Source organism: Cebus imitator, unplaced genomic scaffold (genome assembly GCF_001604975.1).
Source record: "Cebus imitator isolate Cc_AM_T3 unplaced genomic scaffold, Cebus_imitator-1.0 Scaffold259, whole genome shotgun sequence".
In the NCBI taxonomy this organism is placed as follows: Eukaryota; Metazoa; Chordata; class Mammalia; order Primates; family Cebidae; genus Cebus; species Cebus imitator.
The window spans coordinates 1,200,135-1,224,790 of record NW_016107574.1 but is presented as its reverse complement, the minus strand read 5'-3'; the positions used below and the strand labels follow the sequence as shown (position 1 = coordinate 1,224,790).

General features: G+C 40.3%; 1 protein-coding gene across 5 annotated transcripts in view; it reads left to right on the top strand.

Annotated features, from left to right (window-relative positions):
- The window catches only part of MXI1 (MAX interactor 1, dimerization protein), a 75,720-nt gene that overhangs the window by 12,183 nt on the left and 38,881 nt on the right, over positions 1–24,656 (top strand). For 3 of the 5 annotated variants that reach the window (XM_017499690.2, XM_037728236.1, XM_037728238.1), the window contains exons 2-3: positions 9,041–9,173; positions 23,174–23,203. In XM_017499690.2, coding sequence (XP_017355179.1) covers positions 9,041–9,173; positions 23,174–23,203 — 163 coding nt within the window. Of the gene's footprint in view, positions 1–7,182; positions 7,436–7,681; positions 7,701–9,040; positions 9,174–23,173; positions 23,204–24,656 lie in introns of those variants that run through there. The other 2 variants (XM_017499692.2, XM_037728237.1) reach the window with 2 other exon arrangements.

The window sequence follows — 24,656 nt, the reverse complement described above, 5'->3', positions numbered from 1 at the left end:
CTGATCTAGAGCTAGGAAACAAGAGGGATCTTAAATATAACTGGGTTCGGCTGGGCGCAGTGGCTCACGCCTGTAATCCCAGCACTTTGGGAGGCCAAGGTGGGTGAATCACCTGTGGTCAGGAGTTTGAGACCAGCCTGGCCAACATGGTGAAACCCCGTCTCTACTAAAAATACAAAAATTAGCTGGGCATGGTGGCAGGCACCTCTAATCCCAGCTACTTGGGAAGCTGAGGCAGGAGAATCACTTGAACCCAAAAGGCGGAGGTTGCAGTGAGCCGAGATCCTGCCACTCTACTCCAGTCTGGGTGATAGAGTGAGACTCTGTCTAAAAAAGAAAAAAAAAAACAACAAAATATAGCTGGGTTAATGTTACTCACTTTTTAAAAGCCCTTCAATATGTCCTGCCTCATTTAAAATCCAAACTTCTTGCCATAGCCTTCACCATTGCGGTTCAGAGTGAGTGTGATTGGAGGATGGACAGCCTTGGTACCCCCTGGGAGTTGGTCAGAAATGAGACTCCAGGCCTGCTGCGGCAGAATCTGCATTTGCCACAATTCCCAGGTGATTTGTGTGCTGCTTAAAGTTTGAGAAAATGTCCTAAACAGTTTTTGTGATCATCCCAGAACTCCCCGCCTACCCACCTAAACGTTACCCCACCTTTATCATTTATCCCTTATCCTGCTCATCAGAATTTACACTTATTCTACTTGTTTATTATCGGTCTGGAGGGCTAGAATATAAGCACATAGAGGGCAGGACCATAAGTAATTTTGTTCATTATTTTATCTTTGGCATTAGCTTAGGGCCTGGTACATAACAGATGCTTAAGGAATATTTATTGAATAAATGATGAGTTTTCTGTCTTTAACTTTCTGGCCTAGTGTTTCTCAACACAGGAGTTCAGTTCTTGTACAGATTAGTCTGGAATGTGGCATTAACATCCTAGGTTCCCACCCACTAAATGCCACTGGGACCCACCCTCCCAGTCATTGTGACAATAAAAAAGACACTCCTACAATGTTTCTAAAGCCTCCTAGTGTGATGGGATTGCCCTTGGTTGAGACCACTGCTTTAACCAATTTTGTTTGACCTTACATGATTGAACATAACATGATATATGCTGTAGGGTCCAAGAGTCAGAAAATTCAGGTTCAAATCTGTTCACAACCTGTGTTACCTTGGGCAAATCACCTAACTGTTCTGGGCCTTATTTGTAAAATAGGAATCTCAGAGGAGTGCTAAGGATTAAATGAACTGACCAGAGGAGCAGCATGTCGGCCCTAGTTACATGGTGGCTAGTAGGCAAATGGATGTGTATTGTTCTGGGAACTAGGGAGAATCCCAGCTTCCTAGAAGCAGAACACTGTTGCTGGAAGAGCTGGTGAGATCAGCTATGCCTTGGACAGGCAACAGCATGGTATTTTTATTATAAGTGCTGCGTCTGAGACTGAGAGAGCTCAGACACAAGGCGGCAGGAGCCTGTTGGGTGGTTTAGTGTTCAGGGCCTGACTGGGCCTAAGCGTGTCCTCCACAAGTCTCTGCTGCCTGGAAAAGGGTGGTGATGCCAAGGGGTGGGGGCAGGGCCACTCGAGGCCAGCTCCTGGCAGGGGAGGGAGGGTTACCCAGGGCTTTGGCAAGAATGTGGGGCATCCTCTTAGCAGCAGGAGAAGGCAGGCTTTTTTTTTTTTTTTTTAAGGCTTTAAAAACAAGTTACATCTAACTTTGAAAGAAGAGACTATTGCAATACCAGCATCTAGTAAACACAATAAAAAATACAGTTTACTTTTGCTTTCGAATATAGATGCAGAAATCCTAAACAGAAATATTAACTCTTGGAATTGAACAGTGCTTCAAAAGAATAACACACCATGGCTGACCAGGTTATTTGCCAGATATTGCTGAAAGTCACAAAATCTACCAGCATAAATGATTACAGGTACAAATTAAAGAATAAAATGTGATTACACTAACAAATGTTGAAAAGTATTTGGGAGGCATTTCTAATGAAGAAAACTACTTCAATACAACAAAGATGTTTTTTTCCTGTGGTGGTCTTTTAATTACAGTGGAAGGGTGAGGTTGGGTCCAAGGATTGTGGTCATCACCAGGAGTGAAGAGTTGACTCTGACAGCAACCTTTCCTTGGGGAACAATGAACTAAGAACAGAAAGAAACAGCATTCGGATCCTTTGGGAATGTAACTTGATCTTGATATTTAAAGGATTGGGCCCCACAGGTTTATAAAGGCCTGAGTTCTAACCCTTGTTCCATCAGTTTGATAGACAGCTGTTGGTCTTGGGCAGGTTATACCTCTCTGAGCCTCAATTTTCTCAACTGAAAAATGGAGACTGTATTGAGAAATAAGTTTAATGATACAAACTTCTATGACATAAGCCATGAAATGTTATTTGGGGACATATTCGTTTGGCATGGCCCTAGCAAAATTCTCCCAAATACCTTATCAGTAGCACCCTGGTGTCACCCCAAGTGGGGTGCTCCGGAGCAAGCAAGCCACTTAGATGTGCATAGTAATCGAGTCCTGCAATGCAGATTTCTTCTTGGATCCAAGTTCGTGCAAAAAAGAAGGAAAAGGACATTTGAGAGATTAATACATCCATTATAATCACTGAAATAGGCTGCTGTAATAAGGGCCATTTAATAACATGTAAGAAGCCCTTTTCTAAGAGGGAAGAGATGGGTCAGGATGGAAGTCAAGTGCAGCTGTTTGAGCCTTTGCCAGTGGTCTGATCTCACCAGTAAAACTGGAGTTAAAAAACAACAAACTTCCAGATTCAGGCCTCTCAGATAAACACTGCCTCCCGCTGGCGTTCCCCCCACCCCGTGTCCTTTCCCTTTCTCCCCTGCTCGGGCAGCACCTGAGTCGCTTGGTGCGTTTTCTGTGTGGTTAGGATGTCAGCCGGCAGCCCTGGCGACTGGAGCCCTGGGAGGCAGCAGCTACCTCTCGGGTTTAGCATTACGTCATCCCTTCCAGACCCAAATTTATCTCGGCTGCACACAGACCCGCAGCTCTGAGCTGCCGCTGACTTGAGGAGAGCTTACGCATAAACTTAGGCAAGGCTGACTCACCGGGCAGAGGGAAAGGTTTTCTGCTGTTCTTCACGTTTCTGGGCTCTGGGGGGAGAGGAGGGGAGGAGGCTGCAGTAATCATTTTGGGGTGGGGGATGGAAAAATGTATAACTGTTATGGTTCTCATTTAAGAGCTTGGAGTTCACCTCCCCTGTCCCTAACGTTGATTATTTGAAAACACCCATCCTTAAAGATAATTGCAGAAAAGAGTACCCTACTCGGTAAACACTTTGCAGTTTCAGGGAAGTTCTCCTAAGCGCAAGGTGTCATCAACTTTGGACTTGTAACCTAACCTCATGGCCCCTTCCTGTCTCCCCATTTCTCCCCTGTGAAGAAAACATATAACACATCACCCTCCATTGTTAATGAATCTGCAGTACATCACTTGGAAATTGTCACTAAGTAAACTGTGCTGAGAAAGCATCCTTAAGAATTAAGGGCTTTGCCTGCTTCCTTCAGAAGGCAGATTGTCCTCATCCATGGCTGTGATGGTTATAGGCCTGGGGGATTCTGGGAGCCTTTTTCCATTTTCAAATGACTCCCTTGAGAGACAGAGATATACTTTAGGGCGAGTACAGAACAGAGACAATGGGTAGGATTCCAGGTTATGTCAGTAGACTTTGGAAGCCTGGCTTTTCCTGTTTCCCCATCTACATTTGTAGTGCAAACTAGATTCATCTGGGCAAAAGGAAGGCCATCACTGCCTCTGGGTTCCTCCCAGCTGAGACTGTTGCCGAGGGATGGTTTGTGGGTAGCAGTACTTTCCCGTGGATAGAGCCCTAAGCTTTGTGCTGGGGAGGCCTTTATAGCTGATATCCCAGGAAGGACTCCAGGAGGCAGCCAGAACAGGGAGAAGGAAGTGACACCTCAATTGCTTTTAGAAAAGGCTGGAAATTCCTGTACATGAATCAGCCCTTAAGACTGCCCACCATGATCATCGTCTCTCCTTTTTTTCAATGCAGATGGCCTTTTGGTGAGTCTCGCTCTACTTTCCATGTTCTCATCTCCCTTTGGCCATGGCTCTAGAAGAAAGGCTCTAGGTTAATTCACTGTGGAAGGCCAGGCGTACGCCCCAGGCCTCTTGCATCTAGCCATCTCTTCTTTACCAGGCATGGCTCTATGACTTCTAGAATTAAAACCATCTTGAATTCATGTGTATTTTCAGTTTGTGCTACTTTTCTTGATTGCTTGTCACACAAGCTTACCTTCTATTGAGAAAAGTAGAGTTGTATTTGTTCTGGCCGAGTGCAGTGGCTTACACCTGTAATCCCAGCACTTTGGGAAGCCAAGGTGGGCAAATCACGAAGTGAAGAGTTCGAGACCAGCCTGGCCAATGTGGTGAAACCCCGTTTCTATGAAAAATGCAAAAAATTAGAGGGGCGTAGTGGCACGTGCCTGTAATCTCAGCTACTTGGGAGGCTGAGGCAGAAGAATCACTTGAACCTGGGAGACAGAGGTTCCAGTGAGCTGAGATTGCACCATTGCACTCTAGCTTGGGTGACAGAGTGACACTCCATCTCAAAACAAACAAAATAAAAAAAAAAAAAAAAGAAAAAAAAAGAGTTGTATTTGTCCTAAAACTGCCTCTTTTAAGCTCCTGGGGTAGCCCCTGGCAATTTGGGATCTAAAGCTTAAAGAACCTATCCAAGTGGTGGAAGCTAGCTTCCAGCCTAATACTTTCTACCCTCAACTAACAGATGTTCTAAATGAATGGTATTTTCTTTTAAATAATCCCACCCCTACCCAATATGACCCTGTTGAAGGTGGAGGGTGGTTGTTACCAACACCCAATGGGAAAGCCCAGCTCCAAAACGACCTAGTCAACAGCTAAAAAAGCACAGTCCGTTTTTCAAAGCCTTTACAAAAAAAAGTTCTTCTGTGGCTTGGGAACACCTCTCATTTTGGGTTTTCTTGCATTTGATGGAACAGCTACTTGGTTCTTAAATGTGGTGCCAAGTGTAATATTTAAAAAGACTGGCAAAATTTTGCAGCTTGTGACCTCATTGGAGATTTTGTTCACTTTCCAAAAAAAAAAGAGAAGAAAAAAAGAATGAGTGAAAGGTATGTTAAAATGCAGCATGAAGCTGATAACATTTTTAAGAGGGTAAGATTTCTATCCCAAGATGGTATTTTCTGCAGGAGTCAATGGAATGACCACAGGGAGGGGGAAACTCCCCCCTCACCAGGAGCTTCCTGTTATTTTGGATGTCAACCAGCAGGTTAAAATAATTGGGGTGGGAAAAAGTTATGGGTATGTTTGCACGGTTCCCAGCTTGCTCCTAGAGATTCAGCAAGTATGATCCTCTTGTCTTTCCTCTCCCTAGATCCTGTGTTCCCAACTTGGTGGGAGGGGAGGGATTTTGTGCCCCAGGAGACATTTGGCAATGTCTAGAGGCATTTTTGTTTGTCTCATCTGAGGGGTGGTGGTGTACTACTGGCATCTAGTGGATAGAGGCCAGGGATGCTCCTAAACATCCCGCAAAGCGTGAAACAGAGCCCCTGCCCCAAGGAGGAATTACCCAGACCAAAGTTTCAATGATGCTAAAGTCGAGGAACCCTGCTCCAGACTTTTCGAACTTTTAAATGGAGGACTTGGAAAGGGAGTGGCCATGAGAGCAGTCAGTGGCAGTTTTGTTTTGTTTTCTTTTTTTATACTGAGTCTTTATCATCCAAGCCGGAGTGCAGGGCACGATCTCAGCTCACTGCCACCTCTGCCTCTTGGGTTCAAGTGATTCTCCTGCCTCAGCTTCCCGAGTAGCTGGGATTACAGGCATGCACCACCATGCCAACCTAATTTTTGTATTTTTAGTAGAGACGGGGTTTCACCATGTTGGCCAAGCTGGTCTTGAACTCCTGACCTCAGGTGTTCCACTTGCCTCGGCCTCCCGAAGTGCTGGGATTACAGGCGTGAGCTACTGTGCCTGGCCAGTGGTAGTCTTTTAAAGTGGTCTCTTGGTCCCTTTAGCTAACTTTACCCTTTTTAGCTACAGAGGAGAGCATAAGAGAAAACACTATCATCACTTCTATTTACTGAGTGCCTAGTATATACTAAGTGCTGGAATTACTGCATTTAGTCTTCCCAAAAAGCACTACTGAATACACGAACCTCGAGAGCAGGTTTCACCTTTTCTTCTCATTGCCATGCACACTAAGTCTAGTACAGTGCCTGGCACATGGCACACCCTGAAGGCCGTAGATATGATCATATCCACAGTATACATGAGGAAAATGAGGCTGGAAGAGTTCACACAGTCGGTATAAGTAGCAGAGTCAGGATTTGAACCAAACTCCGTGTAACTCTGGCACCAACTCTTAACCAATGAAATATATCCTTCCCTTGCAGCGCCAGGGAGAATTTTCTGGCGTCTAAAAGCAGTTGTGAGGGACTGAGGGAGGAGAAAGTTTTAAACAGGATTAAAGAAAAAAAGTAACGACTTGTCTGTGTGGAAGCTGAAGTGGAAGAACGGCCTCATGGAAACTCTCTCTGATGAAGTCATCCCTCGTTTTTGAACAGCAATTTTGGCTTTTCCAGTTTCTGTGTGTGCTGTTGGTGCAGGTGTGTTACTCTTCTCATTTTGCAGATGAGGAAACTGAGGCACATAAGTAACAAGAGAAAGTAGGAGATAGAGGACTGGAACATGACACTTCGAATAAGGAATGCCTCAGCCCCTGGGCACCCACAGGGAGTCGCTGAGAAGCAAGTTTTCCCGGGAGTAGACTCCCAGCTCGCTCAAACCCTTCCCATTCCTACATCGTGTCTGGAGGCGTAAAAAAAAATCCGCTCGCTCAAGTCCTTCCCATTCCTACAACGTGTCTGGAGAGAAAAAATAAAATCCTTCCCTTCCAGAAGCAAAGCCCCGCAACTTCTTAGTCTTCCCTAGCGACAGGAAAGGAAACCCAGCGAAATTACACCTTCCGACGGCCTTTGCGAATCGTGAGGAACGCAGGCGCCCTGAAGCGGCGTGCGCACTACGATTCCCGGCAGCCGCGGGCAGGGGCCGGACTACATTTCCCAGGGGGCAGAGGCAGGGGCGGGAGGGGGCGGGCCTTGGCGCTGCTCCCGCCCCTCCTCCGTGCTCGCGCGGAGAGGTAAACAAACCAAGCGCGGGCTGCCCGCGGCACAGCGGGCGCGGCTGGGGCGGCGGGGGCGGCGGAGAGCGCGCCGAACCGCGGCCGGGCTGGCCCGCCCTCCCGCCGCACGTGTTCCGGGACGGCGCCTCCTGTTGGCCTGCGAAGGGAGTGCGGAGAGGCGCCGGTCACCACCCGCGGTGCCCATGGAGCGGGTGCGGATGATCAACGTGCAGCGTCTGTTGGAGGCTGCCGAGTTTTTGGAGCGCCGGGAGCGGGGTAATGGCTGGGCGCCGCTGCGTGAGCCCGCGAGCTACTAATCTTTGTGGGGAGTGCGGTGCAGCCAGTGAGGGAGGGCAAGCGTGTGAGGTGCGCGCATGAGGGGAGGGGTGCGCGCGTGTGTGTGAGGGGAGGGGCGTGTAAGGGGAGGGGCGTACGCGCGTGTGAGGGGAGGGGCGTGGGAGGGGAGCGCTCCTGTGAGGGGAGAGGCGTGCGAGTGTAAAGGGAGGGGCGTCTGAGGGAGGGGTGCGCGCGTGTGAGGGAGGCACGCGTATGTGTGAGGGGAGAGGAGTGCGCGTGTGAGGGGAGGGGCGTGTGCGGGGAGGGGCTTGTGCAGGGAAGGGCCCGCGGGTGTCAGGCGTGGGGCATGTGAGGGGATGAGAACACGCTTGTGAAGGGAGGGGAGCACGCGTGTGAGGGGAAGGGACCACGCGTGTGGAGGGGACGTCCTCGCGTGTCGGGAGGGGTGAGCGCATTTGAGGGGAGGAGCATGCGCCTGTGTGAGGGGAGGGGCGTGCGTGTGTGGGGAGGGGCGAGTGAGGGGAGGGGAGCACGTGTGTGAGCGGAGGGGCGTGTGGGGAGCGGGGTCCGCGCGTGTGCGAAGAGAGGCGTCTGGGGGGAGGGTCGTGCGCGTGAGGACGGGCACGCGTGGGAGGGAGGGTGTGCGGGAGGGGTGGGCGCGTGGGGGGGCTTGCGCGCGCGCGCGCGCGGGAGGAGGTACGCGTGGCGAGGTGTGTGTGCTGAGATCGTGAGTGGAGGCGTGTGTGAGAGGTCGCGCAGGTGCTGGGAAGGTGCCTGGGTGCGCACGGAGGATGGGGCTGTGGGTGTGCGGGGAGCGGGAAGGAGCGGGTGGAGGGGAGTTGGAGACGGGGCTGTCGGGGCTGGTGAGAAGGTGACAGTGAAGACGGGAGGGCCCCGGTTCTGGAGTGGGTGCTGGGAGGTGAGAGGAACGCGAGTGCTGGGGGGCTCTGGGGAGGAGAGGAGGCCGGGAGAACACCTAGAGGGGGAAAGCGGGTGGAGAGTGGGCAGAGGACTCTAAGCGTAGGGAAGAGGCCTTTGAGGATCTGCGGGGTGATGAGATGGCGTCCCTTTCGGGGTGGCAGCCCAAGGGGCTGTAGAGATGGGGCAGGAAGAGCGGGATCTTGGGGATTGTGGTGTTAAGAGAGAAAATGTCTTTTTAAGACTGTTTAAAGTATACAAAAATATTGTACTTAAAAAGAGATACTCATTAGAGATAGTTGAAGGTAAAGGGGAGTTTTGAGGCAAGTGAAATCAATGAATGGTAACTGGTCAAAAACGTTTTCTCCTAAAGCATCTGAAATTCCAAACAACAACAACAAAAAACTCCTTGGGAGAGAAGGATTTGGGGAAGGAGTAAGAAATTATTTGGATTAAAGGAGTTATCAAAACACCTTCCAGCTGGTGGGATGCCACAGTATTGATGTTCAGGTGAGGGACATCAATCTTCTAATCAAAAAGAGTGGAAACGTTTTACCTCTTTTCCTGCTTTCGAAAACCTGTTTCTGCGAAGACCTCGGATTTGTGGTTCAATGGATTTGGGTACTATATTCTTCTTAACATACATTTTTTTCTTGCTCTCTTCAGAGTGTGAACATGGCTACGCGTCTTCATTTGCCTCCATGCCGAGCCCCCGACTGCAGCATTCAAAGCCCCCACGGAGGTTGAGCCGGGCACAGAAACACAGCAGCGGGAGCAGCAACACCAGCACTGCCAACAGGTAGCAAGCTGGGAACGCTTAGAAGAGGGAACTGGAGGGAAGGAGCACATTTCTCCTGTAATCCCAAGTCTGGAGGAGCAGTACTTGTTGGGTTCCTTTACCACTTACCCTAGGGATTTGGCTCCTTTAAAATAAAGTCTGGGAATCATAACCTGGTTTTGCATGGAAGGGAAGGAATAGAATCTGGAAAGACAACCAAAGAGGTTCTTGCTGGGGTTATTAAAATGGTGAGGTCTATGACTGAGAGGACAGTCAATTGAGAGACTTGACAGCTTGTGTCCATGCAGGCAACCACCTGCTAAAAGTAATTGTGGGCTGGCTTTCAATATTCTGGCCAAGTTTAGGACAGTCCAAGAAGATTTTTTTAAAAATTCGGAAATAGGTTTGTCAGTGTATAAAGCACAATCAAGGGCTTTGTTAAAGTAATAAAAATATTCAGGTAGAATTGGTAGTGAGCAGGTGTGGTGATTTGTTGTTCAAGGAGGAAAGGGAAGACCATGCTGTAAAAGTTTTGTTTCTTTAAATGATAAGATTAGGTTGATTGGTGGGCTCTTAAAGCAAAAATGGAAAAAAAAAAAAAATCTGCTTATCTTTCAAGCAGAATAGATCCTTTAGAATATACTTGTCCAGATGTACTCAGTCTGAGCCTAGTGGCTTGCACCTGTAATTCCAGCACTTTGGGAGGCTGAGGTGGAAGGATTGCTTGAGCTTAGGAGTTCAAGACTAACATGGATGACATAGTGAAACCTTGTCTCAAAAAGAGAAAAAAATTAACATACTAAGAAGTAGTTGACTTCCACTTTTGAAAACCTTGGGTGGTGTCTGGCTGTCTCTTCAGTGTTTTTATTCTAGGGAGCCAGTGAATAACAGAGGATTAACAGATGGCTGCCTTTTTCACTGATAAGGGGAATTAAATGAGACCTTTATTTCTAGAGAAATATTGCCTAGAGAATATTATAAACATTCATTTTGGGGAGGACAGAGCAATCCCTGGGTAACTAAATTTCCCTGAAGGCTTTGGGGAGCTTCAGTCAGGTGCTTGGTTAGTCATCTGGGGAGACAGATTGGGAGGGAATGGGGCTCTTGATGCAGAAAACCTGAGGCCTCTATAGATAACAGTTAGAGCTCATCAGGTTGGATCTTCCCACTCTGTTTCAGACGTCACTGAGGAAAAAGTAGGATTCATTTTTCTCCCTTTGACTTCTCTGTAGAGCTGTGTGTTTCCTTTTTTAGCTTCTTTTCATTAAGACTGTTGTATATTTTTTAAACTTAATTTCTTAAATTATAAAAATAATTAACTGTAAGCTTAATGTACTATACGTGTTGTGTGTGCGTCTAGAGGTTTTGTTGTATTTGGTGTATTTGAGATGAAAATATGTAGTATGATATACAGCATTTTAAAAAATGTACTTTTCTTGTCCTTAGAGTTTCAATGTTTCAAGCTATCAACCATTAAGACCTATAATCTTTCAAACCATGTAGATTAAAAAACTTTTATTTATTTTTTTTCAACTTGGAGACATGGGAAGAGTACACATAGGAAACCAGACCTGGGTTCTGGCATGCTGCAAGTATTTAAGCCTTTCCTGTTTTGTAGAAATTAGGTATATAACTTCAGTATATTTCCCATCCATATTGTTTTCATCTCTAAAATGAGATGTATTAGATTCTAACCAAGGTCCTCATTCCTCTGAACTTCTGTGACTCTGATTTATTGACGGTTTTAGAGATCGGTTATTATATGAGTAATTTAGTGTATCTCCCCATCATTGCAGATGTGACACTTTTAGGAACTCAAGGATTATAGAGGCATAAATGCACATTCCTAAGTTTTTATCAATTATGTTACAGGTCATTAATAAGAAACTCTTAGTCATCTGTTGACTTACACTTTGCTCAGTTTGGAATTTGTGATGTTTCTCTTTCATATTAGTGTTTCTGTTAGGATTCTAATATTATGTGTGGAACCACAGTGCTAATTGCTGTATTTTAGCATAGCATGTCAGAAAATTTGTAAAACTGCAAGCCTGCCATATTGTTCTGTTAGTACCAAAAGAGAATATGTATACATTGGACCACCTAGAACAGAGGAAGGTATTTTTATGGGAATATAAGTAGCAACAAAGAAAGATCTAAAGATCCACCAATATTTGGGGTTTAGGCTGGGGCCTGTGAAAGAGAACTAGTATGTCAAATTGAAACAGTAGAAATTATTTCTCCTTAGGCACTTGTTTAAAATGCCTGCTTCATGGAAGTAAGGAGAGCTGAGGTAGAAATTCCAATACTGCGGTATTTGGACAGAAGTATTGTTAAATTTATAAGATGACACTGTAGGCATCTTAATTTTAAGTTTACTGTTGGATTTTAATAGAGATTTTATTATACTGGTTACATAAAGCAGAAAGAAGTCTTACAGAAATTTCCATGTGTTCATCATCTGAAACAAGGAAAGGAATAGAGTTGATAAGTATGTATGTTTTATTTTTTCCTGATTAAAAAGCTACTAGTGTAGAAGTTGCTGTTATTACTGTACACCTTGCACATTGATGTAAGTTATAAAATGACATTTGTTTCTCTGACATCCTAGCATCTTTAAGATATAATGGTGATTGACTATTTTCCCCCGATATTCTCAGGTAGTATAATATACCTGATAAAAATGTTATGTTAGGCCAGGCACAGTGGCTCACACCTGTAATTCCAGCACTTTGGGAGGCTGAGGTGGGTGGATCACCTGAGGTCAGTAGTCTGAGACTAGTGTGGCCAACATGATGAAACCCTGTCTCTGCCAAAAATTCACAAATTAGCTGGGCATGGTGGTGTGTGCCTGTAGTCTCTGCTATTTGGGAGGCTGACGCAGGATAATTGTTGGAACTTGGGAGGTGGAGGTTGTAGTGAGCTGAGATTGTGCCACTGCACCCCAGCCTGGGCGACAGAGGGAGACTCCATCTCAAAAAAAAAAAAAAAGTTGCTTTATAAATTTATGCTGGAACTTAACTCATAATATTATAAATTCCTATTTCCCTTTCCCCTAGGCCTTAAAATCTTATTTTCACAGAAGTACAAAGGAGAGAAAATAAATGATACAATGTGATATTATAAATATGTTCCTTGCAAATACCAGTAATTTTGTCATTTGGGATCCTTCTGACAGTTGGAAGTGGGACTGATGATATAGAACTATTTTTAAGATAAATGCTTTATTTTACTGTGGTCTTGGTCACAGCCTTCTGGCACACTTCCAAAAATCAACATTGCTAAGATGTTTCTACTGTTAGAGAATGTGGCTACAGTAGCTATCTGGCTCTTTGGGGAGCATCAGATAAGCTCAAATTCTCAGCTTCTTTACTGTTTGGTATCACAGCTGAAAAATCTCAAGGTCGGTCATTCTTAAAACTCTACTAAGTAAGCCATGGCTGCAGGGTAACGCTGATTTCTTCCTAAATATCTCTTCAGTCTGCCTTCTTTCCTGTTACCTTCATTACTATGCTCCTGATCTCAGCTACCATCACCTCTCACCTGGACAACTGCAGTAACCTCCTACCTGGTGTCCCTGCAACCACGGTCTTTTTTTTTTTTTTTGCCCCCACCCCCCCACCCAACAGTCTTATGAATTATATTGGCTGGCTTCTTTCAATTCCTTCAATACACCATATTTTCTTCCACCTCAAGTTCTTTGCACACATTCTGTTCCCTGTGGGAATCATTTTTCCTCCCCCTTTGCCAAGTTATCTCTAATAACATTCTTCTTTCAGCCCAGTCGTAAGTTCCTCAGGAATGTTTCCTCATATGCCATAGTAGATCAAGTCTTCACATACATCATAGCACCCCTACTTTTCCTTCATAGTGTTCATCACATTTCTAGAAATACAGTTACCCAATTGTTTCTTAAATTCGTATCCTATTCATTGGACTGAAAACCTCGTGAGGCGAGCAGGGATTGAGTCTCTTCTGCTTAAACATTTATCCCTAGTACTTATTACAGTACCCTGTACACAGTATGTGTTTCTTAAAGAATTGAAGGTTTTCAAACTCCAAGTAGACTGTCTTAAATTGAGTTTCTTTTTTGTGCTGAGTACCATATTAGACTGGAAGGAAGGATAATGGAGCCCTTGCTTTGGCAAACTCTATTTGCTTTATGTTCCAAGGGTTGTTAATGAGACATTTGGAAAAATAATATGTAGTATTTAAAGAATAAAAATCTCGAAGCTGTCAATTCTTTTAAACAGGTAGGCTACCGAATGCTACACTTAATTTTGAAGAACATTCAGTGTCATCCTATGTTGTGAAAATAAAGTAATATCAAAACTTGCATATTGAAAGAACCAGAAGTCTGTCAAATATTGGCAATAAATATTCACATGAGCCTGTGACATGTACGTAGTAATTGCATTGATTTAAGGTAATCTGGGAAGTAGTAAATAGCCAATTTATGCTTTAATTTCAAGTTGATATATTTCTTCTCTTTAGTGTCCTATGGATACTAAAGAATCTCATAACAGCAGTATTTCAGTTCCATCTTCTAAGATTGAGGGCACTAAAAAACAACTTTACTGTTGCTTATAAGGCTTTAGTTTAATTTTTCTTTTTAGAATAAAGCAATGTTTTAGTCTTATTTTAGATAGAATTATTGTATTGTTATAGTTTCAGCTTTACATCCTTTTCAGCTATCTTCATAGATTTTTAGTTTTTCTCAGGGAGGGATGGTGGTGAATTGTTTTCCTAGGATAGTTACAAAGGATTTTTTTTTTCAGTAGTAGTTTGAGATGCTTTATCTTCTCTTTATTCTGCATGAACCTGTTTGTTCAAAGAAGAATTGGATAAAGGCTTATTTTTATTTTTGTGTAATTTCTTTCTACAGTTCTGTGTTTTTAACATTTTTTTATTTCTGGATCTTGAACAGAATTTTTCTTTCTTTCTTTTTTTTTTTTAAGATGAAGTTTCACCATGATGGCCAGGCTGGTCTTGAATTCCTGACCTCAGGTGATCCACCCACCTCAGCCTCCCAAAGTGCTAGGATTACAGGCATGAGCCACCGCACCCAGCGAGTTTCTGGATCTTTGTCCCATGGAAAGCTCCCAAAGTTTCAGGACAAAAATGTAGATTAGTAGGAGTTTATGATGTTGTTATTATTATTCAGTATTTTCTGCATTTTGAGTGATTAACATATTCAGTGCAATGTGTTTTGTGATAGTCTGTCTTCTACCAAAATTGAGTTAAATGAAAAATTCCCAACAAGTACTTATATGCCTTACACTAAAAAAACTCAGGCTTTCCTTTAAATGCTTCCTTGAAGTGTAAGTTTTCTATTGCTGGGTTTCTTAAGGTTATATTGCTCTACACAAGTATTATTTGAAGGAGACTTATATGATCATGCCTTGTAAGTCAGTAGGACAGCTGTTTTTGTTCCTATCAATGAAAGGCATTTTCATCCAAATACTGAATATATGATGTAGAAGATCACAAAATGTGGAAAGGGAATTCATCAGTATAGTTCTATGTTTTATGCAGACAAAATATTATCACTCATTTTATGATTAAGGCACATGTGGCTTAGAGATGGTGATTGCTTAAGCCTTATAGCTATGGATGGTGGTTGACTTTATTGTCAAGCTGGATTTTAAGCAATATATGCATCATTGTAATCAGGCAATACTGTTGACCGGAAGAAAGCTTTGTCTTCTGGACTTCTCCTTACAAATAAAACAACATTGCCTCCTTTTGAATATAGCATGATTTTTTGTCATTTCTTCAGTGTGGACTGATTTCTAGATAATAATCTAATCAAAAAGGTTTGATGGTATGCTTTGACAAAGTATATTTCCAGATCCCATTTTTAGTCTAATCTTATAGTGCTGATGAAATGTAAACATGCAGTTTTTTGTTAGTTTTTATTTTTTCTACAGTCAATGGTGCCATAATTAACAGCATTACCCATAATATCAAGCCTATTTTTTGAAGTTCCTCCGAATTTTTATGTTAGTATTAATATACTCAGCTCCTCCCCATAGATGCAGGTGTCATACGTCTATGGTACCATTCATATTTTCCCCCAACAATTATTTACTGAATGTTTATTTCATGCCTGACTCTTTCTTAAAATAATTACCATTTGGAAGTCAGGTGAGTTAGGAAATTGCTGATATTTTCTCTGCTTTTAAAGGTTTTTTTTAGAATATTGCTCTGTAATAGAATTTGTTGTTAACCAGTGAAGTAGTCTAGATAATTAGTGGTTTATCTTAATGTCTTTTTTAACTTTGAGAATATGTTTGAGAGCAGTTATTTTAACCTTCAAAATTCTCTGTAGTTTCTAGTGTTGCCCCCTTACCTAAGAAGTACTATTTTACAAATAATGTTTCACTTTAGAATGTGTAAGATGCTTCTTAATTTCTACTGCTACAAGGTGAACTAGTTATTTTAAATTCTTAACATTTTACAAAAGTAATATATGTATAGAGTTTAAAAAGTCAATACTAAATAGCTTATAAAGAAAAATAACATCTCCGTGTGCCATCTCTCTCCATCCAATTTCTGTTTCCTAGAGGCTACCACTTGCAATAATTTAACAGCTTCTTCTGTTGTCTGCCTTCATATTTTTAAATAAGAAGCTTTTCTTGCCATAGAAGATGAGAATTGTACTGTCTTTTACTCAGCAGATTAATCATGTCAGAAATGAAGATTTTTAAAGAAGTACATGAGAGCAGATGTTCCCCAAAGGAATAATGTTTCCAAATTAAACACTTTGTAGTACTGTTTATTATTAGTCACCTACAAAAAACCTTCAGGTTTGATAATTTGCTAGAACTACTTATAACTCAGGAAACTGCTGTATGAGTAGAGTGCAGGGGTAAGAACACAGCTTACTGCAACCTCAAACTCCTGGGCTCAAGGCAGTCAGTCCTTCTGCCTCAGCCTCTCAAGTAGCTAAGAATACAGGCATGTGCTACCATGCCCAGTTGCTATGCTTATAATTAGAAATTTTATTATAAATAGTATAGATCAGGACCATCCAAATGCAGAGACACAGAGAATGAGGTCTGGGAAGAACCTGGACATACAGCTTCTGTGCTGTTTCCATGGAATCAGGATGCATTACCCTCCTGGCACATTGATGTGTTTACCAACCAAGAAGCTTACCCAAGTTTCAGGCTCCAGAGTTTTTATTGGAGTATTATTACATAAGCATGATTGAATCATTGGTTATATGGTTGTCAGTCCCCAGTACTTCTCTCCCTGGTGGTTGGGCCAGTATCAGTGACTCAAAGCCCGAAACTTCTAATCACATGGTTGGTCTTTCTGATGTGACCAGCCCCTGTTCTGAGTTATCTCTGTTTAGCATAAACTCAGGTGTGGTCCAAAGGCCCACCATGAATAATGAAGATACTCCTAATTACTCAGAAAATTTCAAGGTTTTAGAATTCTGTCCTGGGAACTAGGGTACTTTCTATAATATTGGGTTCAATTTGGTAACATTTTGTTCGAATTTTTGTGTCTATGTTCTTGAGAGATGTTAGTCTTTGTTTTTTGTTTGTTTTCTATGTAATTTCTTTGTCACGTTTTGGTATCAGCTTAATACTGGTCTCATAAAATGATTTGGAGAGTGTTTCCTGTATCTTTATTTTTTCACGGATTTTAGGTAGGATTGGTTTTATTTATTCCTTAAGTGCCTGGTAAAATTTGCTAATGAACTTACAGGCCTGGAGTTTTCTTTGTAGGAAGGTTGTTTTTTTTGTTGTTGTTGTTTTTGTTTTATTATGAATTCAATCTCTTTAACAGATGAAAGGCAATTCACAGTTTCTGTTTCTTCTTGGGTCAGTTTTGATCATTTATATATTTCATTAAATTTGTTCATAGCATCTAAGTTATCAAATTTAGATGATGTGGGCAATTACTGGCATAAAGTTTTTCATAATATTCTCTTATCTTTTTAATGTATGATGTATGTAGAATCTCTAATGATGCACACTCTTGATACTACTTTTGTATTGTAAATTTTGTCTTTTATTCTTTATCAGCCTTAGAGGTAGTTTATCAATATATTGATTTTTTTTTTTAAGTTAGCTCTTTTTTTTTGTAAAGGGACAGTTTTGCTCTTATTGCCCAGGCTGGAGTGCAATGGCGTGATCTCAGCTCACTGCAACCTCTGCCTTCTGGGTTCAAGTGATTCTCCTGCCTTAGCCTCCCAAGTTGCTGGGATTACAGGCACCCGCCACCACACCTGGCTGATTTTTTTTTTTTTTTTGTATTTTTAGTAGACATGGGGTTTCTCCATGTTGGCCAGGCTGGTCTTGAACTCCTGACCTTAGGTGATCTACCTGCCTTGGCCTCCCAAAGTGCTGGGATTACAGGCGTGAGCCACCGTGCCTGGCCTAAGTCAGCTTTCGATTTTGCTGATATTCACTATTTCTCATTTTCTATTTCTTTCGTTCCTGTCCTTGGTTTTTATTATATTTCTCTACTTCAGAGTTTCTCAGCCTTAGCACTCTTGACATTTGGGGTCAGATAATTCTGCTTTGTGCATCATAAAATGTTGAGCAGCGTCCGTAGCATCTCCTCACAAAATGCTAGTAGCCGCCTCCTACTTGTGATAACCAGAATATCTCCAGACATTGTCAGATGTCTTGGTGGGCAAAACTGCTCACCATTGAGAACCATTGCTCAACTCTTTCAGTTTAGTTTGTTCCTTTTTCTACTTTCTTAAGGTAGAATCATGGGTCATTGATTTTGGACACTATCCTCCCAACAGAAGGATTTAAAGCTAAACAGTTGTGTTTAAGCACTGCTTTAGCTACATTCAACAACTTTTCATATGTCGTGTCATTAAGTTCAGAATATTTTCTGATTTCTCTGAAGTTTGTTCTTTGAGTTGTGATTTATGTTCCAAATATTGGAATTTTTCTAATTAGCTTACTGTTGCTGATTTCGAATTAAATTTCACTGTGCTTGGAGACCTTACTCTATGATTTCAGTACTTTTAGATTTGTTAAAAATTATCCTTTACAAAGCACATTTCTTTGAGATATTTATGTAGTATGCCAAAAGATTTGTCAAGGACTTACATTAGGGTGTTTGCTATATTTAAAGTAAAAATTGATCTTTAAAGAATTCAGTTTGTATGCTATTAAAAGTTTTCTTCCTGTTTACCAAAGTAAAATATACATACAAAAAAGCATACAAGTCCTGTGAATAGCTCAATGAATTTTTACAAGAGCTAAGAAGTAGAATATTACAAATCTTAGAAGACCCTCTCCTGATTTTTCCAGTCACTGTCACCCCTTCCCCAAGGTAACTGCAATTCCAACTTTTTTTTTAATTCCAACTTTTTATACCATAATTTAGTTTTGCCAATTTTGAACTTTATGTGAATGGAGTTATGTAATGTGTATTTTTTGTGTGTGTCTGGCTTTTTTCATTCAACGTTATGTTGAAATTGTGTAGATTAATCCATGTTATTGCCTAATATAACTTGGATTATATTGCCTAATAGTTGTAGTTTATTCCCATTGCTGTATACTATTGTATGAATATTTCACAATTTGTTTATCCATTCTACTATTGATGAATGTTTCCAGTTTGGGGCTAGTATGAACAGTTCTATATGAGCATTCTTTTGTATGTCCTTTGGTGAACATGTACACATACATATATTGGGTTGGTATATGCCTATAAGTGGAAATACTTAGTAATAAAAAAAACTTATATCCAGCTTTGATAAGTAAGTTTTAAGAAAAAAGGTTATTGATTGTAGTTACTATTGTGCATCCTGTTTAGATACTTGCTTTTTGTGGGCTTAGTTATTGTGGTGGTAATGGTTTTGTTATTGTTAAGGAAGAAGCATTACATTTCTTATGAGGCATTTTCTTCTAAAAGTTTAAAGTATTCCAAATTTACTGTCTTTAATGTTTTTAAAAATGAGATGTACTTTTTGATGGAAACAAATGCACAAAACTACCATCTTAAAAGAAGAGTAATAATAAATATAAATAGAACTTTTACTACTCCACTAATCCCAGTATATTTTCAATCTCAACCCTTTGGTATATCCTTGGGAGATACCTGCTCTACTATAGCTAAAATTTTCTGTTTTTCTTGCTCTATATGTAAATGTATAAGAATTGTAAGCTTTAGGATACCAGTAATAATTTATCTTCATAGAATATGTTCTTTTCATTGTGTGGAGGGCAATGTGTGTGAGGCACTTTAGGATTCAAAAGTAGGTGAAATGAAAATGTTAAAGTAGGGGTTGGCTCGTTAATTCAGCAAAGTTAGAGGTCTTTTCTTTTGCTAGAAGAGAGTATTGAAATTCTGGAATGGGGGTTTTAATTTTCTTTCCATGTTGGTACTACTCTTGTGCCAAACTGTACCATTTTGTATAGTTTCAGCTCCGCGCTCCATTTCTTTGACTGCCACCAAACTACACCCTAAATAATCACAAGTTTATGTATTCGAGCTATGTTGTAGTCAATGAAACTATGTTGTAGTCAATGAAAAGTCACATATCTGGTTAAGGTAGTCACAGTTCACAGATAATGATTCCCATTCAAATAGGGAATATATTAGGACATCTCTCTTAAAGGGATGCTGTTTGTGAAAAAGATTACCTGTGATTCCATAATAAAATGATAGAAATTTCTTTTTCTCTATCCTTGGAAGTATTCAGGGTAAAGTGGTCTGAAAGGAAGACAGTTCATTAGTGTTTTCTCTCGGAGGTGCATTTTATTGGGAGAAGAAGAGTGGGCTACACAGATGGGTTATTCAGAACATCTCAGCCTTACACAGGGAATTTATCGTAATTGAATAGTTCAATGGAACATTATTGGAAGGGCCTGGTTGGACACATAGCTCAGAGAAGCCAAGGGGCTGTTTCTGAATGTGCTAGTGTGTGATATGTTTAATTACTTGTTTATTGCCTGTGCTGTTTGGATTACTTTCTCTGTGTACATATAATTAGGTATCTTTCTCTTTGTGATATACTAAACCTAAACCTTGTACTGTCCTCACAGCTGACTAAATGATCAAGTAGCTTCAGTCACCTATCATTATGGTCGTTGTTTGCTTGATTAGTTCCAGGATAATTCAAAGTGTTATTGAGAACTTATCAATTTTTTGTCCCATATAGTAGTTAACAACATTTTGGGCAGTATATTTTTAGTCTTTTTCAAAAATAACAAAAATACTAACAGTAGCTAGCATCTATTACATATTTATTATGAGCTAGATGCTTTTACATATTTTTCTCTAATTCTCATAGTAACCTGGCCAAGGCATGTGTAATACTCCAATTTTACAGATGAGGAAACTGTAAACCAGGGAGGTTAAATAACTTGCCCCAGAGTTACAGTTTCAGATTCTACTAGTAGCAAATGCACCTATCATTTAAGTCTTAGACCAAATGCCACCTTTTTCTAAAGCTTTTTTTACAGTGCCATTTGAAAGTAAACTGTCTCTTTTGAACTCCCGCAATACTTTGTACCTTTCTTTGTATATTTATTTTGCCTTCAGTTATAATTATTCCTAAACATATCTTAATTTACCAACTGGAGACTGTCTTTGATTTCCTGTAGTGTAAGACAGCCTTGAACACTGAGGGTACTTGGTTATTTGTTGACTTGATATTACAGGTAAAAACCCATCAAAACAGGAGTAAACATTGTTGATGCTTTTTTAAAAAAAATTCGAAGAACATGGCAACATGTTAACAATTTGTGTATTTATGATCATTTGTGCTTCTTGTTATTTGAAAATCTTGTTAAATTTTGCTGGTGGTATAATTAAATGTGGCATGCATTTCCTGGTTTGGTGAAAAGTTTCATAATCTTAGCTATCATTTTCTTTAAAAAAAGATAAATAAGAAATGTCTGTCTGACAGAGGCAGGAAGAACCTGCTGTTTTAATTTTGTTGACAGCAGCGGGTCAGATTATGTTCTTTTGGAGCTAGCTTTGATAATAGGTTCAATATAATATTGGAATTCAACAATTGGTTATTGTCAAGTATATTATCTCTTGCGTTGATACCTGTAAGTGGGATTGCCAGACTGTTTAGAATAAGTTTATGGTAAATAGTCTACTCTTCTCTAATGTTTTCATTTGTTACTTACTGTAGTGTGTTATATGTGCATTATCTTTTTGTTTTATTTTGTTTTTAGTTTTCTTCTCAGGGAGAGGCAATTAAACCAAAACTTGCTCACCAGTAGGGGTAGGGGATCTTATTATTGATGATTTATTTAAATTTTGAGTGATAAATTTTCTTCTAAACCTCTTTAAATAGGCCTTTTCCTTCTTCTGACTTGACTGATTTACTTTGACATTTAATTCAAACAAAGATTAATAGAACTTTAAATAAATACTTTAGTGGTGATAAAGGCTGTGCTTATGATTTATTGAATTTTGAGCTCTGAGTCTGTTAAACTAGGATTTCTGACTAGGCTTTTATAGTTTCTTCTACCTGGATTCCTGAAACATCCTAAGACTCTTTTTGCTTCCCTCAAGGGAGAAGTCCTTTTGTTACGATAATATTTTTTAAATGAACATCAGTCTTTTTCATCTCAGATCTCTTGAACTTTATGAAATTACTCATGAAGCAAAAAGTGGANAAGAAGTCTTTTGGCCTTTGAGCTAAGATAGTGGGTAAAATTTACACAAATTATGTGGCCAGCAAAAGCAATCTTAATTTTAAGGGTTGAGAATCTAATTATTAGATATCCATTGAAATAATCAGATTAAAGCAATCAGTATTCTTTAAGCATTTGACATTAACCAGAATCTACAAGATAATGAAAGTTTTAGTTCTAATGACAGGAATTTAAATTGTCCTTCATAAAATTTCTGTTGCTTTTAATGTAAAGTTATTGCAAAAGTAACACGTGTTAATTCCAGGGAGCTAGTATAATGTAATACTAATAGTAGGTAACTTTAGAATTTATTATATTTTGCTATTCAGTGTAAACTTGTTAACCCTTATAACAACCATATGAGGCAAATACTGCTATTTTTCCTATTTCATAGGTGAGGAAACCAAGCACAAAGAAATGAAGGGACTTTACCGAGGCCCTACAGTATTTAAACTTACTCAAGCAGTTTGGGCTTAGAGTCTGTGCCCTTACCCTCTATTCAGTATTGCTCTCACTGAATGGTGAAGATTTTGAGGTGGTTAAGATAGACCTAGGTATAAATCATGGCTGCCACTTCATACTCTTGGGATAGGAGTATATTGCTTGACTTCTCTGAGCTTCAGTATTGTTGTTTATAAAACAAAGATTGTTTTAGGGATAAAATATGTTAACTGCTTAGCCCACTGTTCAGCAGATGCTATGCTTCTTCAATGGATGGTATCATTTGAAACAAATAATGAGAAGCAAAATGAAAAAAAGTCACCAAAACAAAACAACCACCATTGCTAGCATTTCAAATTATTCAGTCTTGTAAAACATGTTTCTTGATTTTATTAATATATCTTTTCTTTATATTAATATTTTTCTTTATGTATGACTTTTTCTTGTTTTTGTTTCACAAAATAAGGTGGGAAGACTTGGATTTGCCTGTGTCACTTAGCAGTAAGGCAAGCCTTTTTCAGCTTCTATGCTAGCCAAAACTTTTTTTTTCTCTGTTTAGAAGTGGGTAGATGGAGATAGAGGAGGACATAGAAGTACACACACTTGTTTCATCTTTTTAAACAAAAACAGTATTATGTTTAAACTTTGTTATATAACCGACAAAATCTAGGATGCCAGAAGTAGGGAGAACATGTGCTACTATTACTTTTATTAAAATAACACTGAAACTCCAGTTTCAGAATATTTAGAGTTAACTGAAAATACTATATTTGAATAAACAATCCTACTGAATGTAGAGTATTTCCTCTTGATGAGTGAGCTTGTAGAAGCCTGACCATATATTTTATTGTTAAATAAATTCACTGGGTGTGGGACAGCAGTAACTAATTCGTCTTTCTGTGCCTTTAGCAACAAAGCATGGCTAATGCTTTTTTTTTTTTCTTTTAGATCTACTCACAATGAGCTGGAAAAGAATCGGTGAGTCTGTGATGAGGTGCAGCTTTCACTTATGTTTAAAAGCAAACTCACCATTTTACCTGTGAAAATAATGTAATCATACTTATATAGTTGTAATTTTACTTTTTAGATGTGTAGCCTATTGTGAGTCTGATATATATGTGTTTTTTTCCAAAAAATGACTTAAATAGTAAGCTTATACCAGCTAAACTAGAAGACGTAAATACATTTTCAAAGCTTATTTGAATTTGAGTTTAAGGTGTAGCTTTTATTTCTGTCTCTAAAAACAAGCTAATTGTTACTAGCAGATGGTTTAAATGTGGTTTTGCTAAAGGGTAGGATTTCTAAAGAGTAGGTAATAAACATCACAGATTGGAGGGCATTGAATTTTTCTTTCTTTGTAATTTGTTCATTCATTCATTTATTCATGTTTTCAAGAACTATTTATCAAACATGAGCTATATGTCAGTGCCAGGCAGGCAGAATGCTTTACATAGGAAATACAAGAATATTTGAGATAGTTTTTGTCCTTAAGGAATTCAGAACTTTGTAAGGGAGAGACAGGTTATTAAAGTACTATATAATGTGGTAAGTATGGTAATGGAGAAGCAGAAGGTACTAGAGGGTACTGAAAGATCATTTTGGAAGATCACCTGATTTCCTTTTTAAAGGGAGTCTTAGAAAGTTCTACAGAGGATGGTGAGTGAGCAGTGTATACTGAGGAAACTGCAAAAGGTTCAGTATGAATATAAAAGATTGTAACATAAGGTAAAGCCTGCCAGGTGTTGAAGAGTCTTGTCTACCAGGCCAAAGAGTTTAGATTTTTCCTGAGACCCATATGGAGCAGTTACATAATTTTAAGGTGGGTTATCATATGATCAGCCTGTGTCTTGGAAATATCATTTTGGCTATAGTTTGAAGAATTGGTTGGTTGGGAGAAGGGATACCAGAGGCATAAAGACCCTTTCGAAGGCTATTGCAGTAATCTAGGTAAGAGATGATGGTGGCCATTGAGATAGAAGTAGACAAAGTAGAGAGTATGGAATGGAGTCTATAGAAATTGATTAGCTAGCTATGGATAGTTGAGTCTTAGATGATATTATTAATTGAGAAAAGAAATATAAGAAGAGGACAAGTTTGGAAGAAAACATAAGAATTGTAGGAGTAAAATACTCTCCTTTTGGTATAGAGATTAATCTCTCTCTGCCAGGCATGGTGGCTCATGCTTGTAATCCCAGCACTGCTGAAGGCCCAGGTGGGAGGATTGCATGAAGCAAAGAGTTCAAGACCAGCCTGGGCAGCAAAGTGAGACGCCCTCCATCTCTACAAAAAAATTTTTAAAAAATTGGCTGGGTGTGGTGGCATGCAGTCCCAGCTACTCTGGAGGCTAAGGAAAGAGGATCACTTGAGCCCATGAGCTCCAAGGTTGCAGTGAGCCATCATCACGCCACTGTACTCTAACCTGTGTGATAGA